Source organism: Scylla paramamosain, chromosome 30 (assembly GCF_035594125.1).
Source record: "Scylla paramamosain isolate STU-SP2022 chromosome 30, ASM3559412v1, whole genome shotgun sequence".
Classification (NCBI taxonomy): Eukaryota; Metazoa; Arthropoda; class Malacostraca; order Decapoda; family Portunidae; genus Scylla; species Scylla paramamosain.
This window is the reverse complement of record NC_087180.1, coordinates 7459115-7479114: the sequence shown is the minus strand read 5'-3', so window position 1 is coordinate 7479114 and position 20000 is coordinate 7459115. Positions and strand designations below refer to the sequence as shown.

The 20000-nt window shown below is 39.6% G+C and overlaps 2 protein-coding genes and 1 long non-coding RNA gene across 9 annotated transcripts in view; all 3 read left to right on the top strand.

The window, feature by feature from the left end:
* Positions 1–633, top strand: part of LOC135116213 (uncharacterized) — a 6756-nt gene extending 6123 nt beyond the window's left edge. For all 3 annotated transcript variants that reach the window (XM_064033563.1, XM_064033562.1, XM_064033561.1), the window contains exon 2: positions 1–633. This exon is cut by the window's left edge and continues 1199 nt beyond it. The gene's annotated coding sequence lies outside the window, so the exon portion shown is untranslated.
* LOC135116212 (daf-12-interacting protein 1-like) overlaps positions 1–19120 on the top strand; it is a 22700-nt gene extending 3580 nt beyond the window's left edge. Inside the window, exons 1-8 of one of the 5 annotated variants that reach the window (XM_064033559.1) lie at positions 1763–2004; positions 3550–3762; positions 4113–4246; positions 4764–7461; positions 14052–14255; positions 15041–15188; positions 17548–18053; positions 18177–19120. In XM_064033559.1, the coding sequence (XP_063889629.1) occupies positions 4124–4246; positions 4764–7461; positions 14052–14255; positions 15041–15188; positions 17548–18053; positions 18177–18409 (3912 nt within the window). In that variant the 5' untranslated portion in view covers positions 1763–2004; positions 3550–3762; positions 4113–4123 and the 3' untranslated portion in view covers positions 18410–19120. Of the gene's footprint in view, positions 1–1757; positions 2239–3549; positions 3763–4112; positions 4247–4763; positions 7462–14051; positions 14256–15040; positions 15189–17547; positions 18054–18176 lie in introns of those variants that run through there. The other 4 variants (XM_064033557.1, XM_064033556.1, XM_064033558.1 and 1 more) reach the window with 4 other exon arrangements.
* A 311-nt stretch (positions 19121–19431) lies between these two features.
* The window catches only part of LOC135116216 (uncharacterized), a 6738-nt gene continuing 6169 nt past the window's right edge, over positions 19432–20000 (top strand). Inside the window, exon 1 of the long non-coding RNA XR_010276210.1 lies at positions 19432–19557. This is a non-coding gene — a long non-coding RNA (uncharacterized LOC135116216). The remainder of the gene's footprint in view (positions 19558–20000) is intronic.

Genomic DNA, 20000 nt, shown 5'->3' with positions numbered 1-20000 from the left:
GTGAAAATACTATAAAACTGGACAAATAGTTGTCTGCAAAGCAGTATGTTGCACAGTTGTGTGCAAAGCTACGTGGCTGAGAGGACTCCATCGGGAGTGAGAGGAACACGTCATTCGTACTTCTTCGAAATGATTTATGATGATGATGGAGATTATTATTATTATTATTATTATTAAAAGTAGCAGTAGCAGTAGTAGTAGTAGTAGTAGTAGTAGTAGTAGTAGTAGTAGTAGTAGTAGTAGCATTATTATTATTATTATTATTATTAGTAGTAGTAGTAGTAGTAGTAGAAGTAGTAATGGTAGTAGTAGTAGTAGTAGTATTGGTGGTGGTAGTAGCAGTAGTAGTAGTAGTAGTAGTAGTACCTATTGGTTGTAGTACTAGTAGTAGTAGTAGTAGTAGTATTGGTTGTAGTAGTAGTAGTCGTAGTAGTAGTAGTCGTAGTAGTACCTATTAGTTGTAGTAGTAGTAGTAGTAGTAGTAGTAATAATAATAATAATAGTGTTTTTATCATTATTATTATCACCATTATTATATTTCTGCTTGCGTCCGGCACGCAAATACTATCGGAGCTTGTATGTACTGTTGATTGTTAATAAAGAATATAGATGTCGCCCCTGGAGGGTGCCTAATCACTTGTATGGAGTCAAAGAAACCTGTGTTGTCAAACGTCTCGGCGTTTATTTCGATAACTTTTTACAGGCTGCAGTGGATGACGAAGATTTTCTGGAGCTTTTTTTTTTATTCTTAATTCTAGTGATGGTTTAACAAGTATTTCAGACTATATGAGAATGGGAAAGACATTCATGACTCGGAGGCATATGGCAATGAAGAGCAACGAGTATACAGGGTTGGGAAATCCATCCCGCAACACCGAGGCGCCTTGACCAGCATTCCGAGTGTGCATTACGGAAGAACTAAGGATGAATACGATAATTAAGCCGTTCATCCATAGCCCATATTCAACTTTTTCTCACTATGACTATTTTCGAAGGTCATAGATATCACTATGACTATTGGTGTTTTTCACCACTGAAGGTGGCGAATACTTATTAAAACATCCATAGAATCATAACAACTTTGAAAATCTCAGTATTTTCCACTAGAGCTTGATGAAAAATAATTCCGATAATTCGCACTTCTGTTATTGCGTTCATCAGTGTTACCATAGTCGTACGTAAAAATGTAGAGGAAATTCGATATACAGGCTATAAATAATATTCAGCATAACATATTCTGCATAACACACGACACGAGCCAAAGATTTGCACGTTATTATGATGGTTGTTTGCCATGGTCACGGCCATAATATGAGAGAGAGAGAGAGAGAGAGAGAGAGAGAGAGAGAGAGAGAGAGCATTGTATGTAAAATTATTCAGTAAACTATTTATTTCATAAATTTCTATATATGTTTTTCCTATTCATGTAGCAGCAGCAGCAGTAACATTATTGGTGGTAACTGACGGCTCTGCTGAAAACTGATAACGTATTGCATCATACGTGGATGAATTTCGTGATTCATACACAATTCAAATATGTTTTCCTTAATTTCTATTAAATGCATTCAAGTAATCGAAATACTACTAAAATTAACAGTTACTTTACAATGTATAGATTAACTACATAAACACTGTGATAAGGATATTAAAGAAAACTCAAACACTGAAGTTGAAGTCGAGACGAACAGAGTGCCGAAAGTGAAAAGGGCGGACTGGAAAATAAACATAAAGAAAATGATGTAGAGAACTAAATAAATCAAGAAAATTAATAAATGAAATATATGGAAAAAAATGTAAAAGGGGATCAAAGCTTCAGGTTATAAAACACCGAAACGGGAGCGTCAGACTAAGCCGAGACAGACCTGGAAACGAAAAGGACATAAACACAGCAAACTTGGCGAAGGACGAACCTTTAAATCAATACGGAAAACGTGTTAAAGCCACAAAAAATACGAATTTTAGGTTATAAATACAAAATGATGACCCCCCGAGGATCAGAATAAGGTAGAGAATATGGTGAAATAAGGGGAAAAAGACCGAGAACAGCGTCGCCACACCTGCTGTCTGCTGGCCCGGTGTCACGTGGGTAGTGCTGGTGTTTGTGTTTGGTTGTGTTTGCGCCATGTGGGCGTGTGTTCCGGCCCTTGTGTGCGCGGCATGAGTCCCTAGACACGGCTGCTGGTTGTGGAAGGAGTGTAGAGCCGCCGCGCCGAGCAGAAGTTGGTGTGGTGAGTTAAGGTTAGTAGTGTTAGTAATGTGTCAGTGAGGTTAATGTTTACGTACAAATGACGGTATTATGGTAATTGTCTAGAGTCCTTACCGGGCCTTATTACTGGTCTATTCACTTCAATTCTTTTACACATACCTTCACATGCACCTAAAACATCATTTTAAAGTGGGGGACAAATGCCCCCTTCCCTCTAGTCCAGCAAAATTGGGGACATGTGGGAAGGCGGGGTTTTTGGGTGGGGGAGACATAAATCAGCGAGCGATTTTCGGCCAGGTTAGGTTAGGTTAGGTTAGGTTAGGTTAGGTTAGGTTAGACTAGGTAAGGTTAAGTTAGGTTAGGTTAGGTTAGACTAGGTAAGGTTAAGTTAGGTTAGGTTAGGTTACCCTAACCTAACCTAACCTAACCTAACCTACCCTACCCTAACCTAACCTAACCTAACCTAACCTGGCCGAAAATCGCTCGCTGATTTATGTCTCCCCCACCCAAAAACCCCGCCTTCCCACATGTCCCCAATTTTGCTGGACTAGAGGGAAGGGGGCATTTGTCCCCCACTTTAAAATGATGTTTTAGGTGCATGTGAAGGTATGTGTAAAAGAATTGAAGTGAATAGACCAGTAATAAGGCCCGGTAAGGACTCTAGACAATTACCGGTATTATTACAGAAGTGCACCGTTTCACGGCAAAGAAAAAAAAACATTGTTCTCAGTGAAGTACTTGGGTCACATGTAACGCAGTGGTGGGTATCTTTACCACCGCTAATTGTTCTTTCCTGAAATATTAATTTTTATGAAATTTACGGTTAAGATAGGTTAGGTGTTTTATTATGAATTTCTGTTTGTTTACATGTGTGTGTGGGGATGGGGTATATAAGAAAAAAGCATTGATTTGCAGCAGAAATGGTTACTAGATTCATTCAAAACTCATTAAAATCTATCAGAAAAATGTAGTTTCCTCCAGAAATGTTAGACAGGTGCACTTATATACATTTACCCAAATTACCTCACAGATACTATAGATTTATGGTATTATAGATTTATGGTGTTTACAGTTTTCCTTCTTACTCTTTCCCAATAGCCATTAAGCCAGCAAAAGTGGTAGAGAAGTGAATTTTAAAGGTGAAGAGAAAAGATTGTACGTCCCCTCGTCAAAAATATTATACAATAAATCTAGTTGTGTTATTAAGGAAAGAAAACTAAAATTGTGTTTATATTTTACTAGCTACCCACAGTCACCGAATGCCATGCACAGTTCTGGTAATGTAAGAGTGAAGTGTTATCTAGGTCAGAGTTAATTTAACTAGCTGAAACTTACTCTCTCAGGTGGTGATCATCAGACTACTGTGGACTTGGAGGAAAATAAATGCAAGACTCAAAAGACAATTAATAAACTGCTGTGGTCACTTCTAATGGACTGCTGAAGCAAAGGCACCATGTTATTTGCCAGATGACCCAGACCACAGTGAAGTCCTAACATATTTTGCCTTACAACTTGGAGCCAAACAACAGAACATCATTTCAGAGTTTGGTAAATAGGTATGTCACTCACAACTGTGACTAGTGTATCAGACAAGGATGATTGTTTTCCATGCAATATTTGCTACTTTTTAAATGGGGATGATTATTTTTCTGTAAAAGTGTCCCAAAAAAACCTTGTCATGTCACATTGGCATTTATGAAGAAAAATTCAGATTTTTCACTAAAACTACTACCATTTTGGAAAGGCTATTAGATATTGAGTGAAAAACAATGAAAATTTATCCTGTAAGGGAAACAAAATTCAGAAGTGAATGGTTTATAAATTAATATTCTATCTTTGTTCCATTCTACCTTTAGGGTATTGTGGTAATAATATTTACATTACTTAGCATATATTTTGTCAGCAGATAAAGCAGCCATGAGGCGAATGAAAATTCGTGCCAAACCCAATTTTGGCGGAGGAGGAGGAACATCACGGACCAGTTCAGGCCCTGGACGAGGCAGTGCAGCACCTGTGGAGGCCCAGAGCAGCAAGATCCAGGTGTGTATGGGGAGTACCTATTTTATCAGAATTATAGTAAATTATCTATTTTAATTTTATTTAATGCAGTGATTTTTTTTAGGTCTAATGTTTCTGTAAATATTAGAAGTCTTCATTCACAGAGATATATCAATCATCTTTTTTACTTTTTTTTAGTTTAATCGCATTAGGTAAGCATGGGTAGTATTACATTTGATATGTAATTATCTTTACCAGGATAACATATGGCAAAGACTTACAATAAAGATTAGCAAGCTTGTCATTATAAACAAAAAAAAATTTATATGGAAGAAAGAACTAAAACCATTTGTACATTCCAGAAAAGAAATTTGTATTTTTCCCCCACTTCCCAGTATACTCATCTTAACATGGCACATTGTCTGTTATCTCCACTCATAGTGTTGCATTATTTTGTTGTTTTCGTAATCAAATTCATCAACTTTTTTTTCTAACACCTCTCCATTACCCACAAAAAGTAATTTTGTAATACATACCTCATTGATATCACATTTTCCAGATCACTCCACCACCTGTGGAAGAAGCTGATGTGTCTTCAGCAGCAACAGCCAAATGTCCAGGGGGGGAGGGAGCAGTAAAAGAGACTTCAGGGACTCAGAACATAAGTAGTGATGTTTCAAGTGTCGACCTTCAAGAGAATACCAATAAGTCTCCTGTCAATGTTACTACCTCAGCATCTTTCCAGATGAATGCTTCACAGCCCAGTCCAACAAATGTACAAGGGATAAAGTCATTTGATGTCATTGATAGTGGCAAGGAGCTTCAACAAGTAGTTACAGACAATAGCTCTGAATCAGGTGCTGCAGTCTCACCTGAAATAGAAAGTAGTGTGACCCCTGAGCCATCAGAATCACATGCCATTCCAGTGCCATCACCAAAAGCTCAGCCATTACTAGTGCCACAGGAAAATCCTAGTGCTACAACTTTCCAAATAATTTCTCAGTCTATAACCCAAACTCATGTTGATAAATCAGTGGATGTATCCTGTTCTGGTGCTGCATCACCTGTAAGTGACACATCAAGTAATATTTCCAGAGAGACTCAGCAAGACTCAGATGGGAAGTCCACATTATGCATGAGGAGGAAGAAGTTGAAGGTTAAGCCAATGCTAGGCACTGTAAGAAAGGGTAGCATAATTGACAAAGCCAAGGTGAAAGCTTCTGACAGTAACATAACTGTACCAAACATGAAAAGTGAGTGTGTTGATGTGCAGCCTTCAGAAAATCAAACCAACTCTGAAGAAAATGTAAGTAGTCCAGAGAATACAGAAAATAATCACCTAAATCAGAATATGCAAGAAAAAGCAGATACAGATGCTGATGCAGGTAATGTTTCCAAAATGTGTAATAAAAAGCCATTAGAGAAAGCAGATGTACAAACAAATGTAACACCAGAATCTTCTGAATTCAGTGAAGGACTGGTATGCCCTACTGAAAAGGAAGTCATACCAGTAAGACAAGAAATGGAAATTGAAAGTGCATTGCCAGAGAGGACATGTGAAGACATGGAGGTGGAGGTGGTCAAGGAAAACACAAACACAGATGTAGTTGTGGATGAAACCCCAGCTTCTGTAGGAAATACTCTGGCTTCCAAAACCACTTCTCACACCAGTGCCCCAACAGCTGGCTGTAAGAGACGGGCAAGAATTTGTGCAAAGCCCGCTCTGATAACAAAAAAGAAGAAGGAAGATAATAAGGGCACTAAAGTTAAATCAGTAGAACAAATCACAAATCACAAATCACCAGATGAACAGCTAGCAAATGCATCAACCCAGGAAAGTATTACAAGAGGATGTGGCAGTGAAGAATCTGACACTGCTGCAGTGAAACCAAATGTTGAAATCAGTGAAAGTCATCAAAGAGAGGAATGTAAATCAAAACCCAGTATTGCTTCTTTCAAGAAAGAGGTGAAATTTGTTGAAATTGAGTTAAACAGAAAACACAGTCATCTCTCAAATATAAGTGACAATAATAAAGATAGCAAAGAGTCAGACGAAACTCAGAAAATTAAAAGGGAAGGAATTCATGATAATGTCAAAGAAAATGTTGATAGTCCTCTCCATAGCAACCTTAAGACACCCAGAATAAAGAAACTCAGTGAAAATAAAGAAATAGATCCTGAATTGGAAGTACTTGATGTTAACACCAATGTGGAAAAACAAGTAAAAAAGAGATTAAAACAAGATAAATGTGAAGAAGTCATGAACAGTGATGATAGCACCGGTGACAAAGAGAATGCATCCACAGCTATCATTGAGCTGCCCAAGCAGGAGAGAATCATCAAGGATAACTGTTCAGGCATCACACAAAAAGCCAAAACAAAGTCTCCAGTACATAGTTCCAAATTATTTGGAAAGTTTGAGAGAAAACACAAATTTGAAGATGATGGAGACTCTCCTGATAAGAAAAAAAAACAAATTTTCCGAGCAAGGAAAGATGAGTTCAGAAAGAAAATGTCTGAAGGAGCCATGGAACGCAGCAAAATGACCATGTTTGACCTCATTTACTGGAACCCAGCTAGCAATCCCATGCCAGGCCGCACAGCCTCCCCCAAAAGGTCCACCGGCAGGGGCGACACAGACAGCATCACATCAGAAACAGCAGAGGAGCAGCAGGTTGATGACTTGGGGCTTGACCCGGCAGACTCTGAGCACCAGTCACGTCCAGAATCTCCAGAGGTGGTGAGCGTAAGTGTGGCAACCCCAGAGAAGCCTGATGAGGAAAACAAGGATTCAGCAGAGGAGGAAAAAGATGCTGGAGAGGATGTAGACACCAATGAAGAGGAAGCATCAGGTGAAAAGGATATCTTTGCTCCAAGAGTGAAAATTGGACCCAATGGGGAAATTATGGTGGATGAGCAGAGCATCAAAATCCAGACCACAGCTGCAAAGAACCGAGATGAGGTGCTGAGCAAGGCAGTGGTGGTAGAGGAGAGTGGAGACTCTTCTCATTACGGCAAGTGGAGTAAAAGGCGAAGAAGATCATGTGAATGGACAGTGAAGGAAACAGCACTATTCTACAAGGCACTTTCAACTGTTGGTACTGATTTCTCCCTCATGGAGACACTCATCAAGTGGAGGACCCGTGCAGAACTCAAGACCAAGTTCAAGAAGGAGGAACGGAACAACAGGGACCTTGTGGACTTAGCACTCAATGACTCAACACAGTTTGATATGACTGTGTTTGAGGAAGAATCAGGTATGTGTGTGTGTGTGTGTGTGTGTGTGTGTGTGTGTGTGTGTGTGTGTGTGTGTGTATTTACCTAGTTGTGGTTTACGGGAGGGGAGTAATCTCATAGTATCCCGTCTCTATATCTGTCCAGTTTAGTCTTAAAAGCACTGACAGTTTCAGCATTTACAACATCTTCACTGAGTTCATTCTCTTTGTTCACACTTCTGTGAGGAAAACTATATTTCTTAATGTCTCTTTTACAGTTAACTTTCTTCAACTTCTTATTGTGTTCCCATGTACTGTGTCTAATTTATAAAACTACCTTTGTCCACATTTTCCATACCATTTATCATTCTATAGATGTTTATCAAATCTCCTCTCTCTCTCCTATTTTCAAGGGTAGGAATTTCCAACACATTTAATCTCTCTTCATAGGTTGATTTACTCAACTCCAGAACCATGTTAGTGACTGCTCTTTGTACTCTTTCTAATTTTATAATATTCTTCTTTGTATGAGGAGACCACACCACTGCCACATATTCCAATCTTGGTCTTTTCATGGAAATCAACAGCTTTTTTATAATTTCTTTATCCAAATATGCGAATGCCATTCTTACTCTTTTTAACAAATTCATCATCTCCAGTAATTTTATCAATGTGTCTGTCCAGAGTCAAATTTTCTGTAACTGTTACTCCCAAATCCACTCACTTCCTCTTTTGGCTTCTTTAACTTCACACCTTCCATATCATAATGATATAGTTTTCTTTTCTTACTCTTATCTTTACATTTACTTAAAATGAATTCCATTTCCCAAGATTTACTCCATCTATTTATCTTATTTAAATTATCTTGCAGTACCTTACAGTCATTTACATTTTCTACCCCTCTCATCAGCTTAGCATCATCCACAAATAAGTTTATATGACTATCTATTTTCTCATTTATGTCGTTCACATATATTACAAACATCTGCCCCAACACTAACTCCTGTGGGACACCACTATTTTTTTTTTTTTTTTTATGTAGGAAGGACACTGGCCAAGGGCAACAAAAATCTAATAAAAAAAATGTCCACAGAAATGCCAGTCCCATAAAAGGGTCAAAACAGTGGTCAAAAATTGATGAATAAGTGTCTTGAAACCTCCCTCTTGAAGGAATTCAAGTCATAGGAAGGTGGAAATACAGAAGCAGGCAGGGAGTTCCAGAGTTTACCAGAGAAAGGGATGAATGATTGAGAATACTGGTTAACTCTTGTGTTAGAGATGTGGACAGAATAGGGGTGAGAGAAAGAAGAAAGTCTTGTGCAGCGAGGCCGCGGGAGGAGGGAAGGCATGCAGTTAGCAAGATCAGAAGAGCAGTTAGCATGAAAATAGCGGTAGAAGACAGCTAGATATGCAACATTGCGGTGGTGAGAGAGAGGCTGAAGACAGTCAGTTAGAGGAGAGGAGTTGATGAGACAAAAAGCTTTTCATTCCACCCTGTCTAGAAGAGCAGTATGAGTGGAATCCCCCCAAACATGTGAAGCATACTCCATACATGGACGGATAAGGCCCTTGTACAGAGTTAGCAGCTGGGGGGGTGAGAAAAACTGGCGGAGTCATCTCAGAACGCCTAACTTCATAGAAGCTGTTTTAGCTAGAGATGAGATGTGAAGTTTCCAGTTCAGATTATAAGTAAAGGACAGACCGAGGATGTTCAGTGTAGAAGAGGGGGACAGTTGAGTGTCATTGAAGAAGAGGGGATAGTTGTCTGGAAGGTTGTGTCCAGTTGATAGATGGAGGAATTGAGTTTTTGAGGCATTGAACAATACCAAGTTTGCTCTGCCCCAATCAGAAATTTTAGAAAGATCAGAAGTCAAGCATTCTGTGGTTTCCCTGCGTGCTATGTTTACCTCCTGAAGGGTTGGACGTCTATGAAAAGATGTGGAAAAGTGCAGGCTGGTATCATCAGCGTAGGAGTGGATAGGACAAGAAGTTTGGTTTAGAAGATCATTAATGAATAATAAGAAGAGAGTGGGTGACAGGACAGAACCCTGAGGAACACCACTGTTAATAGATTTAGGAGAACAGTGACCGCCTACCACAGCAGCAATAGAACTGTCAGAAAGGAAACTTGAGATGAAGTTACAGAGAGAAGGATAGAAACCATGGGAGGGTAGTTTGGAAATCAAAGCTTTGTGCCAGACTTTATCAAAAGCTTTTGATATGTCCAAGGCAACAGCAAAAGTTTCACCAAAATCTCTAAAAGAGGATGACCAAGACTCAGTAAGGAAAGCCAGAAGATCACCAGTAGAGCGGCCTTGACGGAACCCATACTGGCAATCAGGTAGAAGGTTGTGAAGTGATAGATGTTTAAGAATCTTCCTGTTGAGGATAGATTCAAAAACTTTAGAAAAGTTACTTTCAGCCAAGATGAATTTTGGTCTTGTATTACAGTTCTCATCTCTCTATCATCCAGATAATCCTCCATTCACTCCAGCAGTTTTCCTCCAATTTTTCAATAATTTTTTATCTTCCATAGCAATCTTCAGTGTGGTACTTTGTCAAATGCCTTCTTCAAGTCTAAGTAGACACCATCCACCCATCCATCTCTCTCCTGCACAATACTGACTACCCTTGAATAAAATGACAATAAGTTCATGAAGCATGATCTTCCCCTTCAAAATCCAAACTGACAATTTACTAAAACTTTATCTCTTTCCAAGTGTTCCATCCATCTTTCCTTTATTGTTCTTTTACATAATGTGTGTGCTGTGTGTGTGTGTGCTTGCATGACATACTTCACATACTTCTTACTTTATCATACAGTGTTCCCTCATTATTCATGGGGGTTATGTTCCAAAGCCTCCCATGAATAACGAAAATCCACATATATGGGAAACTACTCCTACAATGCTCAGAAATACCTGTTTATAGTTTAAACTATAAAGTAAATGTCTCATACTTATTAAGCACATTCAAAATTCACTTTAACACAGTAAAAACAATTATTATGTGTATAGTACATAATATTTTAATAGAAAATACAGTGCACTGTAAGATGAAAGGGAACTTAGCTGATATGTACAGTAAACCCTCAATATAACGAACCTTTGTTTACCAAATTTTGGGTAGAAGGACCCTTGTAACTGCTGCCTGCCACCCCACCCCCTTCTCTCTCTCTCTCCTCTCTCTCTCTCTCTCTCTCTCTCTCTCTCTCTCTCTCTCTCTCTCTCTCTCTCTCTCTCTCTCTCTCTCTCTCTCTCTCTCTCTCTCTCTCTCTCTCTCTCTCTCTCTCTCTCTCTCTCTCCTCTCTCTCTCTCTCCTCTCTCTCTCTCCTCTCTCTCTCCCTCTCTCTCTCTCTCTCCCCTCTCTCTCTCTCTCTCTCCTCTCTCACTCTCTCTCTCTCTCTCTCCTCTCTCTCTCTCTCTCCGGATAGAGCAAATTTGTATCTTGAGTGACCCACCTTCCCCTCATATGTATTCATTATATCAAGGGTTTACTGTAATTTTATAATAATTGAAAAAATAATCCAGGCTTTGAGTCGCAAGACTGAGCCAGTGGTGACGTCTTGCAACTCTGAAAACTCCCCATTAGCTAGGTTAGGTTAGGAAAAAAATATGCAAATATGCAAAACTGAAAATACAGAACCATGAATACGTGGGAGAATACTGTAGATTACTTATGCAGGTGATAATTTAGAATTGATAGGCAGATAGTTTAGGTTTTTTTTCTGTTCCTTTATAGCAAACTCTTATAAGTGTGTTCCATTCTCAGTCTTCTTATGGTTTCTTATTTTAATTACATAAACTTCCTGTGCACAGAATTTCACTTTAAGCAGTATATTCTATTAAATCTTTTTTAGTGCCATGTTAGAGCTCTTAGAAAGTTTCATAATGTTGAATATGCTTCCAAGACCTAACATACTTGCCAAACACATTTCATTAACTTTTTTTTTTTTTTTATGTAAGAAGGACACTGGCCAAGGGCAAACAAAATCAATAAAAAAAATGCCCACTGAAATGCTAGTCCCGTAAAAGGGTCAAGACAGTGGTCAAAAATTGGTGGATAAGTGTCTTGAAACCTCCCTCTTGAAGGAATTCAAGTCATAGGAAGGTGGAAATACAGAAGCAGACAGGGAGTTCCAGAGTTTACCAGAGAAAGGGATGAATGATTGAGAATACTGGTTAACTCTTGTGTTAGAGAGGTGGACAGAATAGGGGTGAGAGAAAGAAGAAAGTCTTGTGCAGCGAGGCCGCGGAAGGAGGGGAGGCATGCAGTTAGCAAGATCAGAAGAGCAGTTAGCATGAAAATAGCGGTAGAAGACAGCTAGATATGCAACATTGCAGCGGTGAGAGAGAGGCTGAAGACAGTCAGTTAGAGGAGAGGAGTTGATGAGATGAAAAGCTTTTGATTCCACCCTGTCTAGAAGAGCAGTATGAGTGTAACCCCCCAGACATGTGAAGCATACTCCATACATGGACGGATAAAGCCCTTGTAAAGAGTTAGCAGCTGGGGGGGTGAGAAAAACTGGCGGAGACGTCTCAGAACGCCTAACTTCATAGAAGCTGTTTTAGCTAGAGATGAGATATGAAGTTTCCAGTTCAGATTATAAGTAAAGGACAGACCGAGGATGTTCAGTGTAGAAGAGGGGGACAGTTGAGTGTCATTGAAGAAGAGGGGATAGTAGTCTGGAAGGTTGTGTCGAGTTGATAGATGGAGGAATTGAGTTTTTGAGGCATTGAACAATACCAAGTTTGCTCTGCCCCAATCAGAAATTTTAGAAAGATCAGAAGTCAGGCGTTCTGTGGCTTCCCTGCGTGCTATGTTTACCTCCTGAAGGGTTGGACGTCTATGAAAAGACGTGGAAAAGTGCAGGGTGGTATCATCAGCGTAGGAGTGGATAGGACAAGAAGTTTGGTTTAGAAGATCATTAATGAATAATAAGAAGAGAGTTGGTGACAGGACAGAACCCTGAGGAACACCACTGTTAATAGATTTAGGAGAAGAACAGTGACCCGTCTACCACAGCAGCAATAGAACGGTCAGAAAGGAAACTTGAGATGAAGTTACAGAGAGAAGGATAGAAACCGTAGGAGGGTAGTTTGGAAATCAAAGCTTTGTGCCAGACTTTATCAAAAGCTTTTGATATGTCCAAGGCAACAGCAAAAGTTTCACCAAAATCTCTAAAAAGAAGATGACCAAGACTCAGTAAGGAAAGCCAGAAGATCACCAGTAGAGCGGCCTTGACGGAACCCATACTGGCGATCAGATAGAAGGTTGTGAAGTGATAGATGTTTAAGAATCTTCCTGTTGAGGATAGACTCAAAAACTTTAGATAGGCCGGAAATTAAAGCAATAGGACGGTAGTTTGAGGGATTAGAACGGTCACCCTTTTTAGGAACAGGTTGAATGTAGGCAAACGCCAGAGGCACCTTCGCTTAGGGGGATCCTGAGGAGGGATTGGAGTGATAGGACAAGATAAAGATATGAGATTGTGATCGGAGGAGCCCAACGGAGAAGAAAGGGTGACAGCATAAGCAGAAGGATTAGAGGTCAGGAAAAGGTCAAGAGTGTTGGACGTATCTCCAAGACGGTCAGGAAATGCGAGTAGGGTGTTGCACCAATTGCTCTAGGTCATGGAGGATAGCAAAGTTGTAGGCTGGTTCACCAGGATGGTCAGTGAAGGGAGAGGAAAGCCAAAACTGGTGGTGAACATTGAAATCTCCAAGAATGGAGATCTCTGCAAAAGGGAAGAGGGTCAGAATGTGCTCCACTTTGGAAGTTAAGTAGTCAAAGAATTTCTTATAGTCAGAGGAGTTAGGAGAGAGGTATACAGCACAGATAAATTTAGTATGAGAGTGACTCTGTAGTCATAGCCAGATGGTGGAAAACTCGGAAGATTCAAGAGCGTGGGCACGAGAGCAGGTTAAGTCATTGCGCACATAAACGCAGCATCCAGCTTTGGATCGAAAATGAGGATAGAGAAAGTAGGAGGAAACAGAAAAGGGGCTACTGTCAGTTGCCTCAGACACCTGAGTTTCAGTGAGGAAAAGAAGATGAGGTTTAGAAGAGGAGAGGTGGTGTTCTACAGATTGAAAATTAGATCTTAGACTGCGAATGTTGCAGAAGTTAATGAAGAAAAAGTTGAGGGGGGTGTCAAGACACTTAGGGTCGTCAACAGAAAGCCAGTCCGACCTGGGGACATTTATGGTCCCCTCCCCAGATGGGGACTCCGAGGCTGGTGTAGGAGTCGCCATGATGATTTTAAAATTTTTGAGTGAAGGGTGTGTGTGTTATTAGGTGATTGTAGTTTTGTGTGGAGGAAGAGAGTTGTCTTTAGAGGGCAGGCTGTGACTGCCCCCTTGTGTTGTGAGACACAAAGGGAAACGTTCAGTGAGGTCACAGCTGGGTTTAATGATAAGTTCACAGCACCCACTGAACAGTGCTTTAGACCTCACTGGGAGTAATTATCATTTCGGCAGGTGTCTACTGCCTCCTCCGTTAAACTGTCTGGTCTGGTATTATTAATACATGGGAGAGGAGTGGGAGATAACAGCATTAATGAGGATCTACCCAAATAGTCTGCATCTGGCCATGGATACTTTATATGTAACACTGTTTTGTGATTATCCCAGATTATGACCCCAAGGAAGACAGGAAGGCAGCACGACAAGCTGAAAGGGCAGAGGCCAAGCGGAGGCGCCTGGAGATGAAACAGCAGGACAAAATCAAGGAAATGGAAAAGAAGAAGATTGCAAACAAGAAAAAGAGGGCTGCAATTAAGAACCGCAAGAAGGTGCTCCGCAAGGCATACAGGAATCGGGGAAGAAAGAGGAAGGGTGAGTTTGAGTTTGTCATTGGTCCACTCCTCAGTGCTGTCACTCACTTTGGTTAAAGAAAATCAAGAGAGGAAGCATTGTATGCAGTTATTGTTTGGGATAGCAGTCTCTTAGTAAGAATCAAACCAAAAAAAGTTCATATCAGAATAAGTAAAGTCAATTCTGTTTTGCTACTGAAAGTGATAAACAAATCATCGGATTGAGGCTAATCTATGCCAGTGCTATTTCCTTGGAGTTCCCTCAAAATGGAAGTCACAACTGATGAATCTCTATCTGCTCATTTAACCACATTGTAACTAATGAAGTGAAACAAGTTATACTTTTTTCTATTCTGAATATCTAATAAATGGCTTTTGTTTGTATACTTATCAATGTTGCACTTAAGAAAATCATGTAGTATATATCTTTGCATGGAGAAGAGTACAAGATGAGCAAATTGTATTGATTTAATTGTTTTTTGTGAAATTAGGGAAGAAGGGAAATGCATAATAAACTGAAGAATTTAGGAAACCAGTAAGAAAAAAAATTCAAAAATAGAAAAAAAAATTAGAAGGAAGTATGTCAGAGTTAAAGAGAAAGGGAATGCAGTGCAGTGTAGAGAGTAGTGAAAGGAGAGCTGATGAAGACTTGAGACAAGTAAATTAGGAGTATAAGCAGGCTGTATTAGAAGGAAGTTAAGGAAAAAATATAATAAATATGAGGAGTGGAAAGAATTAAGTAGGTGAGATTATTTATATATTTTTAATCTTGTGTTTGTTAATGTGTGACACTTTATTCACTATCAGAAACTTTTGAGAGTGACAATGAGGATTCGCCCAGTCTGGATGACTCAGACAGTGCCTCAGAGGACTCAGTATTAGAGCAGCCACAGCCAGAGGACTTGGTGCCTGTAAAACCAAGAGTGACACTGAAGAGGCGACTCCCAAAGAGACGGTCAGTGCTCATCACAGTTCTCAAGTTCCCATAGTGCATCTCATCTCAGGAAAAAAAATTCCTTTCAGTAACTCTCCCAAGCATTTCTGCATGCAAATAAGTAACTGGTATAGGATAATGCTAAAGACAACTGAATTAATTGAAAACTATATCATATATTGTACAGGACTTTTTCTAAGCAATAAAATATATCATATTAGCTTTTTCTAAACATAGATGCATATAACAAATTTTTACTTGTACGTATGCTGATTAAGTGAACAGATACTGGGTGGCAGCCTCATATGTAAGACAACTTCATTCCAGAATATGAAGTTTTATTTTATCTTACATACATACATTCATACATATACCAAAGCTATCTCCGCCAAAAATGGGAGTAGCCAAGACAGGGCACACAACTATCACATCCACACTTAGTCACACCACTCTTGTAGCTCCTTGACCCCAATGAAGAGAAAGTACTAACCTCACTTTATGGGGATCACTTGCACAGCTTAGACAATTTAGTCTGGAACAAGGCTCCTTCAGAACAAGTACTCTCCCCTACCACACCTTACCTGTGTGAGACTATCAACATGTGCCACCTCCTTTGGAGGTTGCAGGGCCACATCATTCCTTGCATACTCACAACTGCTTCCCATTCACTTCTATCATGCACAATCATTCTACTGTGCTCCAATGTCAGTCTTCTCCCCCTTCAAGGCCTCCTTATGCTATCTATCCATCCCATATATGGCCTACCTTGCAAGTTTGCATCTCACACTTGATCTTACTGTCTTCTTCACAAGCCTATCATCCTCCATTTTCTCAGCATGTCTATACCATCTCAGCACACATTGTTCTGCCTGTCTTGCCAGATCTCTCAGAACACCTGTTCTCCTCATTTCTTCATTTCTGACTGTCCATCCAAATTACTCCACACAAACTCATTAGACATCTCATCTCCATTACTTTCAACCTCTTTTTGTCTATTACTCCCATACTCCAAGTCTCAGCATTGTGCAGCAGTAGGCCTTCATGCCTTCATGCAATGTTCTCTTTACATTCAGTCTAAGGGCCCTATTTTCAAAGAGCCTGTTCATACCTCCTAACACTTTTCCTGCTTCCTTCACCCTAGCTCTATCCTTTCATCCACCATTACTGTAGATCCAAGATATCTGAAAAATTTTACTTCCTTCAGCTCCTCACCATTCAACCATAGATTCATCCTACAGTCTGCCTCCCTGGTGCACCTCATTACCTTATTCTTTCTTACATTGACCTTCAGTTTCCTTCTACACACCCATCCAAATTTCTCTCCCAGCTTAGTTAACTTCTAATCTGTATCTGCTACCAATGCTTTGTCATTGGTCATTATTATGCCTCGCACACGTGGCGTAACGGGTAGCGCTCCTGACTGGGAGGCGGAAGGTCCCATGTTCAATCCCCCAGTAGGTGTTTGTTATTCTGTGGCGAAGCTCCTGCCAAAGATGTATATCGTATGCAGTTCAATCATGTCCACACTATGAAAGTGGTGAAGCTATGTAAATGGTGCAGCTTCTGCCAAAAAAAGTATATCGTATGCAGTTCAATCATGTCCACACTGTAAAAGTGGTGAAGCTGCTGCCATGTAAATATATATACCATATATATATGTAAATATGTATACCATGTAAATCAAGACCCCTTCAGCGACTATCACTGTATTGTCTGCTGCCTCTTGATAAATAAACCTGATATTATTATTATTATTATTATTATTATTATTATTATTATTATTATTATTATTATTATTATTATTATTATGTTTTCTTTTATTTTCAATTAATGCCTTTGCCTTTAGCATTGCAATAACTATTACCCATTTCCTTATTGTAATGTTTGAGAAAGATAATGCCAAATGGCATTTTCTTTCCTGAGATGGAACACACTTTAGTAAATTATGATAGGTCTCTCTCTCTCTCTCTCTCTCTCTCTCTCTCTCTCTCTCTCTCTCTCTCTCTCTCTCTCTCTCTCTCTCTCTCTCTCTCTCTCTCTCTCTCTCTCTCTCTCTCTCTCTCTCTCTCTCTCTCTCTCTCTCTCTCTCTCTCTCTCTCTCTCTCTCTCTCTCTCTCTCTCTCTCTCTCTCTCTCTCTCTCTCTCTCTCTCTCTCTCTCTCTCTCTCTCTCTCTCTCTCTCTCTCTCTCTCTCTCTCTCTCTCTCTCTCTCTCTCTCTCTCTCTCTCTCTCTCTCTCTCTCTCTCTCTCTCTCTCTCTCTCTCTCTCTCTCTCTCTCTCTCTCTCTCTCTCTCATACACACACACACACACACACACACACATATATATATAAAAATTGTCATGCTTTTCATGTAGGTGTAAAGTAACTCTGTCTTTCAGGAGCTCCTTGGTGATCAGCGAGGTAACTGTAACAATGGAGACAGTGAAATACAATGAACCAGCAAGTAAAGATACAACTGAGCAACTAGCAGATGAGCAAGAAACACCAGAAGAGTACATCCAGCCTGCTTCCATAGCAGAGAAAAACTTAGATGACCATCATGACCCTCATGAGGAGACACACCCTAGCAGCTCTCCAGATAATGGTATCCCACAAAGAAGTGAGGAGTTCAACCATCATGAGGAACGAGAGAGTGAGATAAACTTATTGAATAAGTATCCTCAGCTTCCTCTTAATGAAGGATTACCTGAAACCCACATTATTGAAAACATGATCTCTGAGGATGATGAAAATGTAGGTGTTGAAAATAATACAAATACAAGTCAAAAGGATGACGTCAAGAGCAGTGAGCCCAGCACCAGCACCTGTAAAGACAAAAATTCTGAGAACATCGAGACGATCACTGAATTGCATCCCTGCAATCCTGCACCAGAACCATCAAGTGGTGAGTGTATTCTGTTTGCTAAGATGTTTGTCCTGCATTATTGACAGCTGTAAGAGAATTGTTCTTATGGAACAAAATTTTATCAGGATGAAAGATTCAGAATGATGACATTCTCCTTTTCAGATGATGATGGTCAGAGAGTGTGGCACTTCCCTGTGTCAGCCATCCAGACCTTAGAGGATGGACGGCAGGTCATCTTGGTGCCCACCCCTAGTGGCCATAACAGTGTGCCAGTGCCCATACTGCCCCCTGGCACTTCTAATGTGGTGGTGATGGCCACCGATGTCCCAGATTCCCCTGGAGAACTCATTTACCATGTTTATGTGGTGTCTCCTGTCGAGGCTGGAGAGTCTTAGTCAAGCACCCCTCCCTCACTACAAGGTGTGGGGCTCTGGTGATTGTCAGACCTTTTCAAGCAGTACAGTCTTGTTGTAGACATAGTACTTTTTATTTAACTTTGAAATGTGATACTAATGTATAAGCTTATTTATATTACTTTTTACAAGGAAATTTTGACATTAGAAATGGACTTGCTTATAAGCATTATTAGACATATCTGTATTGTGAAATGAGTGTTTGTTTTTTAAAATAAAAGTAACATGTATATGGGAGTTAAAACTGCCATATTTTATGCATAGATTTTGATATTGTGTAGTCTCAGGAAAGTAGAAATGAAGATTAGATATACCTGATTGCCACCAGAACCAAGTTGTTGTGTCAGACATGTGAGGAACTGCAATCCTCAGCTTTATTAGGTTAATAACTCAGCGAGGTGGTGGGCAGTCTCACTGAGCATTCACTAAAGCTAGTCATTTGGTAGCAATAAGCTTTTAAACCTGTTATATTTGTAGTTCGGATACCTACTTTAAGCAGGAAGTGGGAAGGGGAATGAATAGCAGGAAGGGTGGGAGGGTTAGTGGCCGGGAAGGGAAGGGCTACATGCATGATAACTTTGTGTTGACTGTGCTTGTGTGTCCTGTGGTTGGCTGTTGTGTGACGCCAAAGTCCTCTGTAGTGGGAAGTTATGATGTATGTATATATGAAAATAAATGTTAATTATTGGGAAAGGATTGTTTGCAAAAATATGACATTAGAATTCCAGGATGTGAATAAGACTAATCTTATTTGAAGACAGTGTTGTTGTTTTTTTATTACAATTATCAGTGTGTAATTTTGTTGTGAAAAACTAAAATCCACTTGTTTACTATTAATAGTCAATTGTGTGTGATGACTGGTAATAACTTCGAAATTTTGTCACGTTGATATTTATCTTATTGCAACCATAATTATAGAATTAATATTATCTTTCGTATGATACATATAAAAGATGAAAAAGATCATTAAAATCAAAATTAATAAGTACGAAACAATGATGAATGTGAATCCTTGTCTGTTGCTTCGAGTGGTTCGGTCGGTATCAGAGCGCGCCATGTCTACACTTTGCGCCTGACAGTCAGTGGACCAGCAGGGCAGGTGGAAGGAAGTCGATCCTTGCAAGACCAAGGTAAGTAAAAACAGTATATGGTGACTCTAGTATTGGTAAGAAAAGAAAAGAAAGATAAAAGACAAGAAATGGAAGCTGGAAAGCTAGAATAAATACTTAAGCCTTCCTTGGTCACCATTCCGTGGCGTCGTAACTTGCTTATGTAAATATGGTGAAGTTGAGCCTCGAGCAGAGATATCCTTGCTTGAGTGTTCTTACGCTTTAGGCTTCATCTAAAGTTCGTCATTATCTGCATGAATGTGCCATAAAGTGACATACATAATCTCACGTTAAAACGATGAGTACAGGCGCTGCAATACTCGCAATTTTTGGTATAGACTTCCGCCGTCACATTCTCTACGAAGATATTCTAGTTTCAATGGAATGTTTCATAGCATATCTTATTCTATAAAAATAAATAAATAAATAAATAAACTAACAAGTAAAAATAATAAATAAAAATA